General features: G+C 38.2%; 1 protein-coding gene across 1 annotated transcript in view; it reads left to right on the top strand.

The window, feature by feature from the left end:
• The window catches only part of CFAP61 (cilia and flagella associated protein 61), a 271,044-nt gene that overhangs the window by 130,670 nt on the left and 124,025 nt on the right, over nucleotides 1–16,349 (top strand). The window contains exons 17-18 of the mRNA XM_015597027.2: nucleotides 4,329–4,535; nucleotides 7,384–7,518. Of these exons, the coding sequence (XP_015452513.1) occupies nucleotides 4,329–4,535; nucleotides 7,384–7,518 (342 nt within the window). The remainder of the gene's footprint in view (nucleotides 1–4,328; nucleotides 4,536–7,383; nucleotides 7,519–16,349) is intronic.

Here is a 16,349-nt window from a genome sequence, read left to right as displayed (position 1 = left end):
CTCCTTCATATCTAAAGGAGAGCTTAGCTGGATACATTATTCTAGGCTGGTAGTTCCTTTCACTTAATAGTTTAAATATTTGATTCCATTTTGGCTTGTAAGGTTTGCACTAAGAAGTCCAGGGATAATCTAATTGGTTTACCTTTATAAGTTACCGCTTTTTCTCCCTGGCTGCCTTCAGAATTCTATGTCATTAATATTTTGATAATTTTAATACAGTGTGTCTTGATGAAGGCCTTTTTGGGTCGAGATAATTGGATGTTCTGTTGACCTGTCAAATTCCAAGCTCCAGCTCATTTCTTAGATTTTGGAAATTCTCGTCAACTATTTGTCTGAAAATGCTTCTAAACCTCCTTTTCCTCGCCTTCGATAATGCCCATTATTCTTATGTTTTCTCTCTTGATGGCATCTGCTAGTTCTTGTATTTCTCTTTCATTATTTTTATTCTTCGGTTTCTCTCTTCTTTCTTCTGATTTATTTCTAGATTTCTGTCTTAGATATCACTAATCCTTTCCTCCATTTGGCTGACTCTATTTCCCAAGCTTGCTATTTCATTTTTCAACTCTTTCAGTGTGTTCTTCATTTCCAGAAGTTCTATTTGGTTCTTTTTAAGGGTTTCAATCTCCTTGCTCTGCTCATCTAGATTCTAATCTAATTCCTGAAGTTGTTGATTTGTTTTGGATCTCACTGAGTTTTTTCAGAAGTACCATCCTGAATTCTCTTTCATTTAAGTCACATATTTCTATGTCTGTAAGTGCTTTTCTTTTGGTTTCCAGTAGGTGGTGTCTAATACTTTGGATCCCTGCTTTCTATAAAGTGTTAATAACGCTTTTTAAATTTTCTCGTAGATATTTAATCACACTCGCTACCCTCAGTTTCATTCCCTGCCAGTGTCAGTCTCCACAGCATTTGCTCAGATTCCCCTGGGGCTCCATGGTGGTCAGTATCAGAGGGAATGCGGGTGTGGCCCTCTGGGTTGGGGGTTGAAGGCTACGGCTCAGCCTCAGTTTTGCAGCCACGGTCAGCAAAAATCAAGTGTTGTTCCTCTGCGGTCCCATCCTGTTTCTCTGCTTTTTGCACTGGGCCTTGCAGCCAGCTGGCCATGGGGAGCTCACAGCTATTCCAGGCAGGAATGTTCAGGGAACTCGCCGCTCCTTCTCCCTTTAATAAACTATCCTCGTTCTTAGATTCATTTCTCTTTTGATTCAGTATATCTTTGAGTAATTCTTTTAGAGAGGATGGTAGGTGCTAGTATCTCCGAGTCCATACATATACAAGAAGTTTTCTTTTTGTTCTCACATTTGAATACTCTAGTGTATAGAATTCTTATTCAAATTATTTCTCATTAGAATGTTGATATTTTTACTCTTATTGTCTTCCAGTGTCCAGGGTCACCAATAAAATAAAATCCGATGTGAATAAATGTACGTTTATTTGCTTTCTCTCATGAGAATTAATTTTTTCTTTTTATTCCTGCAATTCTGAAAATTTACCAAGAACTATCTTATGCCTCTTTTGAGTTTGGAAGGTTTTTTTTTTTCCTATGACTTTATTAATTGTTTCTTCCTTTTCATTTTCTCTATTCTCTTCTTGAATTTCTTTTTAGATGGATATTGGACCTTTTGAATTGATCTTTTACTGTCTCTTAACTTGCTTTTCATATTTTTTAATCTCTCGTACTTCTTTCTAGATTTCCTTAATTTTCTGTTCCAGAACCCTAATTCAACCTTCAGCCATGTCTATTCTATTATCTAGGCCTCCTTTTGGAATTTTAATTTCAGAGTTCATATATTTAACTTCCAAATCTCTTCCTTGGTCCCTCTTGTTCCTTTTTTATAGCAGCTTGTTTGTTATGTTATATACAATATCCTTTTTGGTATGTCTGAGAACACTGAATAGAATTGTTTTAAATTCTCTTCTTTTCACTGAATAATCTCTGTTTTCTTTGGAGTAAGATCTATGTTTCTGTATTCTGATCTTCTGCATTTTTTCAGTTTTCCTCAAAAGTCTGTCCATGTCATGAATGACAGATTATATTACCAGTATGGCTGTCTGGCATGGGTATCCTTGACAGTTGTGCATATCTGCTTCTCCATTGCATCTCTCCAGTCACTGGGAGGGCTGCCCACCCACATGTCTAAGTGAGAATGGGCATCAGTCATCTGGCTTCCTCTTGTGGTGCTTGAAGGAAGTACTGGCAGGCAGCAGGCAGGGACCTTTGAGTGGCCCAAGGTAGGAAGTTTTAACCTAGTGGTAGAAAACTTTGGTATGTTTCCTTCTAAAGTAGAACTGCCATACTCCCCCAGACCCCATTACTCCCTCTCATTATTTTTTCCAACCCATTATTTTAAAAATAATTTTTTGTTTAATTTTATGGGATTTGGGATGGGAGGAAAATCAGATGCACAAGGCCCATCTGTTGTTTTTGAGCTAATAACCTCTATTGGCTCTTTGCTTTTTGTTTCTCAGTGACTTCTCAGCCTTACACTTATTACGTATTTTATTTTATAATGAGGGATGCCTCTTTGGTAATTAAATAAAAGTCTTAGAGTGTAAAGGCAATTATAGGGTCAATGGAGATGGAAAGCTCAGACATTGCCAGAATTGCCCTTGGGTGCTATCCTTGTTTCTTCTGTGCTCTGTGGCAGGAGCTGGAAAGATAAGGAACCTTGAGGGGCTTGGTACAGACTTCATAGTTTCCCTGAATTTTCTACTGCTAGCCTTGCCGATCACAGAGTGAATCAAGTTCCTTGCATTTTCCAATTTTTCTTCTTGAAAGAATGCTTTTAGGACAATTTTACTGTGAAAAGTTAGAAAAAATATAAATGGGGGCTTTCCAATCTGCCTGTGGTTTGATTTGCCCTGCATATCAGGTGTGTTTATCGTTCCTGTCATTAGAGAGTCACACTCACTCTGGATTTTGTCCCTACCCCCACAGTGTGCACTGCTGGGAAGTGAAGCAGGAGAAGTTGAACCAATGCACAGTTATCATGGAGGAGCCCCTGGTTCCCTCCCCCGCCATTTAGGAGACAGAGGGTGGTGATCAGAACCAGGCCCATGGAAGCAGGAGCAGTGTGCCCAATATTTCCTTTTACAAGTGAACACTCACTGGTTCTTTAAATTACTTTCCACAGTATAAAAATGTTATACAGTCATGTGCCACATAACGTTCAGTCAATGACAGACTGCATGTAAAACGGTGGTTCCCATAAGATTATAATGGAGCTGAAAAATTCCTGTCACTGTCATAGCTGATGTTCTAACATCGTAGTCCAACACATCACTCATGTTGGTGGTGATGCCAGTGTAAACAGACCTTCCAGTCATACAAATGTATGGCACTTACAATTATGTACAGTACATAATACTTGATAATGATCGTAAAGGACTTTGTTACTGGTTTATGTATTTAGTATGTTTTTTATTGTTATTTTAGAATGTACTTTTCTACTTATAAAAAAGTTTTCTGTAAACAATATGCTGTGTTATGCTGGCAGCAGCCTTGTATATCTCATATTTACTGCATTTCTTGATTGCATCATTTTCTCTTGCGCTTGATTTAATCTCAGGTTGTTTTGTATGCTAACATGCTGTACAGGCTAGTAACCTAGAGGCAATAGGCTATATCATATAGTCTAGGTGTGCAGTAGGCTATACCATCTAGGTTTGTGTAAGTGCACTCTCTATGATGTTTGCACAAGAACAACAAAATCACCTAATGCTTCATTTCTCAGAGTGTTTGCCTAATGATGCACTTCTCAGAATGTATCCCAATAGTTAAGCGGCACATAACTGTACCTCAGAGGGATAAAATGTTGAAAGAGTGCCTGTGGATGAGGCCCAGCTTTAGTTTTATTCTAGGTCCACCCAGCCACATGTACCAATTAAAATGTGTGATGGCTCATTTCCACATTAATAGATAAATAGAGAATAGTTACAAATCCAGAGAACACTGGTGGGTGTTTGTCCTGCTCCTGAAATTTGCACATTATCAGTCAGTCGTGCTGATCAGCTCATGCTCCCCTTGCCCAACATCAGTGAAGAACTGCTCTCCTGCTGCCTGGCCACTAGCAGAGACGCAAGGCTCCCTTTAAGGAACAAATTCCAAAGCTGTGTAGGCATCCTCCATAGACAAGCCATCAGAATAGGTGACTTTCAAGAAACATAATTTTTAATTTAAAAAAATTTAGTAATGAAGATGAGGTGAAAAATCACAGGAAAGAAAAACACATATCTTACTATTGTACCTAAGGTAATTTTTAAAAGATTTTTATCACAAAATTAGTTTAAAACACTCTTAGATGTCCTTTCCCCTCCTCTTTTTTTAGGATATAGAGTACATTCGATCCCATTACAACATTGAGGATTTCATCTACTTCAGTCACCACCAGCGTGAAGAACATGGGCACCTGTATCACTTTGCCCTGAACCCCATTTTTCGGCACTACACCAAGTTTTTTCTGAAGGAGATCCTCCGTTTAGGCTATAAATCCTGTCTCTACTACCCTATTTACCCGGAGTTCAGAGAAAGCAAGGTAAAAAATCTAATTCACTTTTCCAGCAGATCAGCATTCACAGTATCATGCGTATTGTGTGCCATGTTTTGTTCCTTCTTCACTTGATGTATTTTGATTATAATGTGGCTCTGAATTTCAAATGACTGTATTGAGTTTAGCCCCTACACTACAGTGGAAGTTCAGAGGTTTTGAATTTCTGAAACAGTCACAACCAATATAATTAGTAGAACAATTTGTTGGCTTTTCCATTTTGATAAAACAGAGACTGAAAACTATGCAAAAATGTTCTAAGGGACACAAAAATCAGATTATTTCTTATGGTGCATTAGTGAAATGCCAAAATGGTCCTCCCATGTTTTTCAAGCAAAGAACATTTTAGTAATGAACCCATAGAATAAATCAATTCAGTCCTATAATGTTGGTGTGATATCACGGCATTCCAAATAAGCACTATAACCACCCCCATAAAAGTGATGGATAAAAAAATGGAGATTTGTGATACTGATGTAACCTTTAGGTTGCAAATACCTATATAACTGCGTAATACTTGTCCTACTTATATAAAGGAATACTTTAGTAACGAACATATATCTAATGTATGTACATTAGATATATTTGCATGTGCAGATAGCAGTGTCTTTATCTTGCTTTCATTTATCCTAATTTAGTCTTCTTCATAGCACTTTTCACTAGCTAAAATTTTATCTTTTTCCATGAAAGCAGAGGTGTTTGTCTGTTCAAAGCTACATACCAGTGCCTAGAAGAGTCACACATATATGTGCATGCACACACACACATACGCACACACTCATGTACAGTGTATTGGTTGTTCCACAGGCAAGAGCTTCTTCAAGCTGGATTCTTAAGGTGTTGTTTCTTGCAAGTTGGTCCCTTTGTCAATGACAGCACTGATCCTCAGTTCGACATAGACTGGAAGGGTGATGATATTGAGCCATTAGAGTAGGTACAAGTTGTCCTATCAGATCCCATTCATGACTGACAACTTTCTCATGCTCTGTCTTGAATCTTCGATGTTGTCATATTTCTTCTTAGTTACCACAAGTGAGCTAAGTGGATTTGTTAAATGATCTTATTTAGTAAACTTAAAACAATCTGAAGTTTATTAGTACATTCACATAACAGTAATTTTACCAATGTATCTTATTTAACAAAAGCCTTTTGGAGAAGTACAGAAGGAATGGGAAAGAAGGAAGAAAAAACATGGAAAAGATTTTTAGTGAGATACAGAATATGCTTTAGTGATAATTTTTTTCCTATCAGAATGCAGTTCTATAGCAATGTAAATGTCCTAGATTTAAACTTAATGAGATGGGAAGGTAACAGTTTTGCTGGAAAATCCTGGTCCTACAAAATTTTTTTTTTACTTTACATTTGGCCAGTTGCCAATTTGATGACCTTCAGGATGTGATATTAAATTCTTAATTTTTTTTCATGATGTTGCCTGCATGTGCCATGCTGATGGAGAGTGCTTTTGGATCCATGATAAAAATAGTATCCTGGGCATTTCATGGAATATTCCTGTATTTATCCCTATGGTGTAGGATTCAGAATATGTTATGCATTATTTTATAGAGAGTGTGGAAACATATTTGGAAACATTTCCTCTCTGCACTTCCAGTCAATTCACACCTATACATTTAAACAAGTGTAAGTAGCCGTAACAAATGATTTAAGTACGAATTTCCAAATTCTGCTATAAATCTCTAGTCAACTTTAGTAAAAGCTTCACTTTATGAAGATGGTTTTCTCCACACCTTCTTGCTAGAACAAGCATTGAGAGATCTTTCAGGCTTAAAGAGAGAGCTCTGGCTAGGAATTCCTGGGTTCTGTTTTTCAGTGTGTAAAATCGGGGTGTGAAAGTCAGTGGTGAAAGATTTTAGAAATTTCTTTTAGAAGCTCTTAGAAATGCTTGGGGGCTATTTTTAGAATAGCAAATAAGTCACATGTAAACCGTTTCATTTATTAAACACATCTACAGTTCAGTTTTATATTCTTTGTTTTCCAGCTTATATACAATAAATATATCTTTAAAAATATTGGCTTCACAGTTTAACTCTTTAGGTTTAAAAGGTTAAATACCAAGTTAGTTTCACCAAAACCCCTAAGACTTCATAAATGTAAAAGAAATAAAGATCACCATGTTCATTTTTTTTCTACCAACTTTTAAACATTAGGTAAAATTACTATTTAAAGCATTCTCCTAAAACATGACTTATCATAGTTCATTTTAGTAAGCATAAATCTGAGTCATAATTTAGTATTAATTTAAGTCAAAATAATATGCTTCAATTCTCCCACCCTATCACCACTTTCCAGTTTCATCTTTTTGTTTTAAAACACTTATTTTATCAGCAGAGGTACAGTTGAAGTAGCTGTGACTTTCACAAGAAAGAGAATTTTCTCATCTGCATTCAGTTGCCCTCAGATGACATTTTTATCTGTGTGCCTTCTTAAAGCAGCTTGTGCCAAACACGCAAAGGTTAACGGGACACAGATAACACAGCTTAATGGGGTCAAATGAAGCTGATTCATGATCACTATGGAGAAGAATATCCTCTTGGGGGAAATACTTGTACTGAAAAATCCCATAAACCAAACCACTTGTTTATCTGTCATTCCCACAGAGATAGTAATGTAATTACTCTCGTAATTATCTTCATTAGTGTCAGGCATTATCTACAATTCATTCCTCTGCTCGAAGAGTATGTTTGTTTATTTGCTCGGTTTTTTTCCCCTATCCGATTTGGCTGAGTTCAGAATGTTGTATTTGTAAAGCCACACGCAGGCATCTGTGCTGTGATGCTCTGACATTTTCTCCCCTAAAATGAAGATTGCTGTCTTGCAGTTCCAGATCTCCTACGCCCACTCCCTGACATCCGCCCTTCATTACTTGGTTCCCGTGCGACCACGACGACAGATTGTCTATCCTCTGGAAAAGCTTGGCATCAACGCTCCATCAAAGGCGGTCTCCAAGGATCTGGTGGGTAGCTGGGCGGCAGCAGGCAGGAGGCATGGTGCCAGCTTATGCGGGTGTGGCAGATGGGGTGACAGCACTGTCTTCTAGGGAGCAGGCTGCTGCTTAATTACAGGGAGCCTGGTGCCCGTGCCCTTACAGGGGCACCCTATGGAAGCTCCCCTGTAGCCCTCAGGTGGTTATTTCCCAGTAAGCCTAAAACAGGAGCCTCATGATCCCTTGGGCAACAGGCCCCGTGGACCCCATAGGGACGTCTTCATGTGCTGCTCTGTCTCAGGGCAAGTGGCCTGGAGTCAACCTTCCAGGATATTTCTGTTTTCTTTCCCCTTGCTCACAAAAGCAGATTACCCTGTTCTATTATGTTTTGCTTTCTAGGCAAAAGTGGTCATTCACAATTTGGACAAAGCTAACCGAGAAAATTGAGCTGGCTGCAATTGAGATTTTTGGGTCTGAGTCTTAAGCTGGGTTTGTTAGCTCCTTCAGGGAACCAGGTTGACTAACAGAGACATATTAACTGTCCTGGGGTGGCAGAGAGTTTGACCTTAAAATGAACAGCTCTGTGAAGCTCATGTTACCAGAACAAGAAAGGGATTGAAGTAAAATTTAGATTTAGCATTAAATGGAAGTGTACATGTATATGTACACACAGCCGTGTTTAGTCATTTAACTGGAAAATGTGAGCTTGTCAGGTTGACTTATGTGTAGGCTTATAGTGTTTGAATAATATACTTCCACTTAAATAAGTTTAAAAAAAACTTTCAGTGGGCTAACCGTTGTCCATGTGAGAGTGAAAAGAGGGATGTGGAAAGTTTAAATTCTCCAACCATTTAGCCAAAAAGTTGCTCTTCAGAGCTAGATATGATGCTCAAATAAACAACTGGTGACAACCTCAGCGCTACAGGAAGTGCAACATTATATTGCTCCCAGTTCCCACTTTATATATGAGTGCCAGGAAAGAGGGGTGGCCTCCACCAAGACCCATCTTAGAGGCAGCTGCTTACTGCAACTGAGGCTGCTTTCAGTCCTACATTTATCTATGTATTTGTAAAATAAAAAATAAATTTATATTTATGTTCTGACAAATTCTAAATTTATATTTGAGTAGAAACTAAAATAACAATTCTTTTCCCCTCCCAACTCTTTATTGTGGAAAATGTCATGCGTATGCAAAAATAGAGAGAATCAGGTATAAAGCAGGGCTTTTCATTCTGCTTGTGCTGAGGGACCAATCCATCATACAGTGATAGTTTTATAAAAAATGAATTCCTAAAAAATGAGATTAAAGAACAAAGACAAAATTCAAGTCCAATTATTTTATTTTTAAATTTAACAGATACAGAATTACTCTGTGCAATTGCTATAAAAGCTTCTGAATCCTTCTCTCAATCTCTGCACTTAACACCTTCACAGACCAGTGACATTTACAGATGGGCACCTGTCCTAGACCATATTTTGAGTAGTACTGAAACTCCCATATACTTGGTACTTAGCTTCAACAATTTTCAAGTCTTGGCCAATTTTAGATCTTCTGCACGCCCACCCACTTCCCCTTCCTCCATTATCATTTTGAAGCAATCCCCAAATATATATCATTTCATCCAGGATCACAGGTGTGTTCTCAGGTAGCAGGGACACAGCATTGCAGCTCACACTGTTTCTGCTCTAGAGGTAAGAGTGCTCAAGCACATCTGGAGGACCTTTGGGATGGACACCAGGTAGTCTGTTTATGAGTAGAGATCCTGGGAAAGGACTTCTTTGGAATGAGAGTTAAGTAAGACCCACCTGTTTGATGCAAAGAGAGCATGGGGTTCAGGGAGGGTGGATTCATCCATATCTGTCACTGAAACACATATCGTCATGCTTATCCCATGAGAAGGGGCTGCAGGTACTAAATATGTGGATGCAGCTTTTGTTGTCAGATCAGGATAAGGATGAGAGCTGCTGCCCTTTTGCAGCTACTGCTGAGACACCTTCATGTATGGATAGATCATACAAATGGGCCAGGAGAAGTGCTCACACATCAGTGGCAGCCCATGGCTCTGGTCCTGTGCCTTCAGCCAGTCCTCCAGTAGCATGAGTGGCAGTGCTGGGGTGTGTGGTGAAGTGGGGAGCACAGAGCTATGTCATGAATATCAAGAGCACTGTTTTTCTGAACACCACGTGCCTCACCCACACTCCACCCCTGGAAATCTCCAGAGTTGGACAATCTGGAGGTGAGCTGGAGCTCCAGGTGAGGAGAAAGCCAGAGAAAACATTTTTTTAAATTATTTTTTCATTTAAAACAATACCATCAAACTTCTCAGGTTCGTATGAGTTGAAATCATTGCTCACATTTAACAACCTTCTCCGTGGTCATGTCAGTGTGCTCTGTTCCACCAGAGCCCCAGCTTATTTCAGGACATAGCAGAGGATGGATTGTTTAAATCCTTGGTCCAGGGTGGAGCCGATGTTATGTGATGTTATGCTGTGTTGTTCATTGTATCAGTGAATTCTGACTTTATAAGAAGCATTTTTACTGCTACTCATACTCATTCTTGAGAAGGTTTTAGTAAAGGTTTTGATTTAGTAAATGAGATTTAGTATCAAGATTCAGAAATCTTGATAGTTTGATCAAAGGATTATCAAGAGCATAATCCACATGTGGTGGGCTTAGATGTTCAAAAGTTAAAATGCTACATTATGCGATTTTTAGTTTCCTTTTTTAACATTTTAGGTGGATTTAACATTTTAGGCTAATTATCTGAGAAAAAATGAGTCAATTAGAAATTTTTTAGAAGAAATTTTTGTAGAGTCCTAAATACATTGATTTCTTAGCAGAGCGAATAGTATTATGCCTGTTGAACTAAATGAGGTTAAGGAATTGTCATTACTAAATGAATTTTTTTTTCCTTTTTAAGTTTTATATACCCCCTCTCCCAGTATATGGAGCTTTATTTGGTCCTCTCGGCTCCCTCTCCATGTCTGCACATTTCTCTCACTGGATATTTACCGTTCATACCTTTTATCCTATTTAAACCATCTCAGAGTAACTGTTCATTCCCCCTCTTTCACCTAGGAAGACAGTCTTTAAGGAAACAGATCACTCCAGGCATGAGTAATGGGATAGAAAGCATTTCATCTCGGTGGGTTGCCAATTTGAATCTGGCACAAGCCAGCAGTGATTGAAATTCATCACTGCATGGCAGAGAAATATACTCTCTCCCTATCCCAAGGCCCTGGTGATTTCTGCCTGGTTTGAATGATAGCTGTCCCTGCCATAATGCCTTCCCCGTTGTTTCTATTAATTGATAGCTTGCCCCATATCAGGTCATAAGAAAGGACCTGGAAAACATGTAAATGGTTTTCATCACACATTACAGAGGTAGGCCCCAAAGATTCATCATAATGTCTCCATGGTCAATTAGTATAGATTCATGGATAAGAGAGAGGACTTTTTTTCTAAGACCATAACCACATGGGATGGACCTGGAAGAGTTATTTCTTAGCTTTAAATGGACCTTTATGGCCTATGCATTTACATTCTGAGAATTATTCTGATGGAAATTTTTGATTAAATGAATTGGCGTGGCCCACTTGCATGAGAAACACTCAAAATTTAGCTGAATGATTTGAAAGGCCATATTAATTGAAGACTGTGGAGCAAGTTGACTCACATTTACTTTGGGGTGGTTCTGTGTACAAGCTTGCTTTCAGAGATGGTTTGACATGGTCCTTGCCTTCAAGGAGCTTATAGTCTAGTGTCAGTATCAATGTAGGACCTCTCAGGTAGTTAAATCAGGCATGAGAGGACTGCCCTGACCCACGGTATCAAGAGCCAGACTCAGGAGGAATAGCCACACTGGGATTAGATCTGTTCTACAGAATCTTTCAGGAGAGAATGTGTTTTGCCCGAGACATTGTTTCCTTTCCAGGTCTGGGATTTTATATGATTCTTACTTGTGAATTTAAACACCAGAAAATCTGCTTTGAACTTAAATAGCTCCTACCCTTGCTTCAGTAGATGCTCCCCAACACCCACTTCTGACACTTTAGTTCTTTATCTTGGTTTTCAGTCTTCATAGCATTATAGTGTGAACTTATCTCTTTTTTTCAAAATTTTTGGGGTACCAAATCAATTCATTATCTTCCAGACCATAGAATTACTTTAAGAATCATACTTTCAGAATGATTAATGCCTGTTATTTTTTATGGTTGTTTATTAGTGATGGTCTATTTAACTCTTCACTAATGAATTCTTTGAGGCCTCTATTTTCCCTTTATCCTTTTATACAAAGAAAAATAATGGTTTATTTACCACCACCACCACCCCCCCTTCTCAGAGCTAAGTGCTGCCCCACTTTTTTCTGGTATGTGATCTCTCGGGAAGATGTCACTCACTGGCATTCAGTTACCCTTTGAATTGTCCCTTTTCATCTCGGCTGTTCTTCCTCAGTCCAGCTATAATTACCATCTGATGGACTGTTACTGGATACTGTTTCACTTGTACATCTGCTGCCCTAGGAAATTACATTATTCCCCCAGCACCTGCTAGATTTTCCCCAGCTTAATTGTTTCCTAACTCCTTCCTTAAACCTGGAAACTTTCACTGCCAGTGCTTAGACTTCCCTTGGTTGTATTTGTGGTTGAGGCATGTGTGTGTTCGCATGCACATGTATATGTTTAAATTAGCCCTTTAGTATGGTAGAAGTTTCTAAAAATGCAAACCCATATTTTTCAGCATCATATATGCACTGATCATTATTAATATGGCCATGATATTTTTTTCTTGAAATCAAATTAACCCACTTTAAATCCCGCCATGAGTCAAGTTTGTGTTTTCAAGCCACTTCTCAGCCATTTCCTAAACATTTATACTACCTATAGGAAATGTATTTTCTCTTGTTTATGGTAAACCCTTTTCTCTGGCATCCTTAGAATAATTTATATAAATTCCATCATGAGCTTTTGTTTTTTCTCCAAATAAAAATATAAATTCTTTGATCATTTCTTTCCAATTCTCTGAACATTATCTAATTCGATATTATACATAGTATGTATGTTTACATTAAGAAAGACTTATAGATCTGAGGTTTCTTCTCATTGTTATAATACCTCCCTTTTAGAAAGGTTACAGAGTAATGAACAACTACCCCTATTAATATGTATTTAGTTCTTGCGAAAAGTGTCCTGATCAGTACTTAAATAGTTACTGATACTATCATCTTCAATGTACATAAAGAAAACAGGCTAGCAGGAAGGAGAATAAATGACTTGTCTGAAGGTTAATTCAGTGACCAAGCCTCAAACCCAGGTGATTGGATGCCAATCACTTACCTTCAATCGCTATATATGTGTGTGTGTGTGTATATATATATATATGTATATATATATATATATATATATATATATATATATATACACACATCTTACCTAAAAAGTTAAAGTACTGATATCATGACTTACTATAGGAAAAGCAAACCACAGATAAGGAGGATGGCTTGATAGAGACCTTTTGGAATCTTTCAGATCTTTAGCACCAGCTACTTAATCAAAAGATAACCCACAGGTAATTGGCTTTCCCCCAGAGCAGTTTGGATTTTCCTCTTGGCAGAGTCATTCACTCTTAGGTTTGATCTAGTGCCAGCCTGACCTGGCTGGGCTCAGCTGAGAAGGAGCAGAGACATATGTGTACTGGGGTCAGTTTTTGGACATCAGCCGATCCAGGTTGTCTACACTTCTCTCTCTGTTGCATCAGCTTGCTGTTACAAACCTTCCAAAACTGTAATGGCAACTACTGGGAAAGAAGGAAAAAAATTATGATTCCTTAGATACGTCACACTATAGATTCCTCAAGTTCAGTTCCATGTTGTATGTGGCTTCTTGGTGTTGTTAGAAAGTGCTCAAGTCAAGCTCTGGATGCGTGACTGAAGCTTAGCTTGGGAGGTGAAGTGTGGACACACTGCACACTAGTGGCGTGACCAACAAGTACTGGACATTGTTTAGAAACTGGACTGCAATAGAGTGGCAAGATGAAGTCTTTAGGGCGTGCTAAGAGAAGAAATTGTGAAAGGTAATTTCTTAACATCACAGTATCATCAAAAGTCAATCCTATATCTTATCCTCATTTTCTACAATAGATGTTATAGGACAATCTCTCTTCCCTCCCTTTCACCCACCCTTTAACCTTCTGCTCTCTCTAACAGCTTTATTGACATATAAATCATATATTATATAATTCACTTATTTAAATTGTACAATTTATTGGTTTTTTAATAAATTCAGAGTTGGACAACCATCACCACTATTTAATTTCAGAACACTTTCGTCACCCCAAAAAGAAACCCATTAGCAGTCATTCTCTATAGCCCCACTTCCAGCCCTAGAGAACTACTAATTTACTTTATGATTCTATGAATTTGCCCATCCTGGACATTTTGTATAAATGGAATTATACAGTATGTGGTATTTCGTGGTTAACAGTTTCTTTCACTTGGCATGTTTTTGAGATTCATTCATTTTGGCATATGTATCAGTAACGATTCTTTTTTATTGCTGAATAATATTGTGGATATACTACATTTTATCTGTTGATAGAAAATTCACTTGTCCTCACTCTTTGGCAACTATGAATAATATTGCTGTGAACATTCATGCACAGGTTTTTATGTGGATGTACGTAGGATCAGAATAGCTGTATTATATGGTAACTCTATGTTGAATTCTAAAGGAAGTGCCAAACTATTTTTCAAAGTGGCTGTACTGTTTTGCATTCTCTCATTCTTAGATGGGAGCCAGCATTTTTTTTTAAGTGCTAGTCAACTCAAGGCCATGGGTTCAATTTTGGGAGAGGCACTTTCACACCATGCTGAGAGAGCTTCATACACATTATTTGACAGTGCACCACTAATAAAAGCTTCAGTTCTTTTGATAGCAGAGATTTTTCTAAAATAAAACCTCCCCTGCTCTTATCTTTCCTGTATTAGCCTCCTGTGGGCTTACATGGACATTTAGGAGGGACCCGTAGCAAAGAAAACACCCATCCAAATCATGGGAGTAAAATGGAGGATGTTCTGGGTTTTTAAGCCACCAGCATGTCCTTTGTTTCAGTCCACTTTTTAGTAGTGTTATTGCTTTTAAAAGAAAACTGCCACAGCTTCCAACAGGAAAAAAAAAAAAAAAAGCTCCCGAGGCGTTCCTGGATGTTGATAGGGTTCTTGCACCGCCCAGTAGGAGGAAAAAATGCTTTCTGTTCCCTGCAGAGCCAGGGTAATGAATGCCGCAGAGGTCCAGAAGTGCCTCCGGATACATCAGCTGCCTGCTGCAGTGCTCTGGAAGGCCGCAGCCAAGCAGGGCTCCTGGGTGGACCTGAGCTCCCGGGGCAGGAACTGGCCTTCGCAGCTAAGTGGCTTCTTGAGAATCCGCCTTCAGGGAGAAAAGGCATAGCAGCGCCAACAGGAGGCTTTGCTTTGTGTATTTTAAAGTAGCTGGGGATATAAAATGACAAAAGGAACAATTAGAGCTGCAAATGTTGACTAGGGAAGTTACAGCTTTTCTCCTTCATTAAAAAAAAATATGTCATTACAAAAGCAGTACATATTTATGGTTGACATTTTTGGCAAAAAACAATAGAAAGAAAAATCAGTAAAGGCTGCAATTCTCTATAGATTAGTTAATATTTTGGTGTTTTTACAGCTAGATTTTTTTTTTGTGTGGAAAAAACATTCATACAATTAAATATGGGGTCATATGTATATAGTGTTTTGAAACATTCTTTTTTCACTTAATACAGTCATCCCTCAATATCTGTGGGGGACTGGTTCCAGGACCCCTGTCGATACCCAAATCTGAAGATGCTCAAGTCCCCTATATAAAATGACGTAGTTATTTGTATATAACCTATGTGCATCCTCTCTAATACTTTAAATCATCTCTAGATTTCTTATAATAACTAATACAATGTAAATGATATGTAAATAGTCGCTATACTGTATTGTTTCGGGAATAAAGACAAGAAAAAGTCTGTACGTGTTCAGTTCAGATTCAGTCATCATTACTACATAGTACAAGTCAGCAACAACACAACTTTTTTTCCTCCGAATATTCTTGATCTGAGGTTAATTGAACCCTCTGATACAGAACCCAGGGATACAGAGAGCTAACTCTATGTTATAAATATTTTTGCATGTTACTAAGTATTCTAAATTGTCGTTTCGATAGTTGCAGTTGTCCTCTGACCAGCAGTCCTTAACCCTCAATGAGTACTTTCTCTGTGCTAGGCACTGTGTTCTAAGTACTTGCTTGGATTATCTCCTTGCATTCTCACACAAGTTTGTATGTCACTGTCTCCGTTATGCAGTGGGAGAAACAGGTTAGGAAAGGTTCAGTTATGTAACTGAACATTAAGCTAGCAAGACTTGGAACAATCATGAAGCCTCTTAATTTCTGTCTCCTGTCACCCTGTAAATATGTTCACTGTGGCTGGGTTTTCCCCTGCACCTGGATGGAAAGTGGGCAAGTTCTGTGACTTTTCTGGTTAATTTTATTTATTTATTTTATTATTTTTTATTATTTTTATTTTTTAAATTTTTTAAAAATTAAATTTATTGGGGTAACATTAGTTAATACAATTTCACAAGTACATTATAATTTAACATCTGTATATTCTATTGTGTTTACCACTCAAAGTCCAGTTTCCTTCAGCTACCATATATTTGATCCCCTTTACCCACTTCACTCTCCCCCTATTCCCCTATATTTGATCCCCTTTATCCCATCTACCTCCTCCCTCCTCCTCCACACCTTACCTTCTGGTAACCACTAGTCTATAGTCCATGTCAATGAGTCTGTGTTTGTTTGTC

The sequence above is a fragment of the Pteropus alecto genome, unplaced genomic scaffold, assembly GCF_000325575.1.
Source record: "Pteropus alecto unplaced genomic scaffold, ASM32557v1 scaffold45, whole genome shotgun sequence".
NCBI lineage: Eukaryota > Metazoa > Chordata > Mammalia > Chiroptera > Pteropodidae > Pteropus > Pteropus alecto.
Note: the sequence above shows the minus strand (reverse complement) of the source record. Positions and strands in the feature narration are given on the sequence as shown.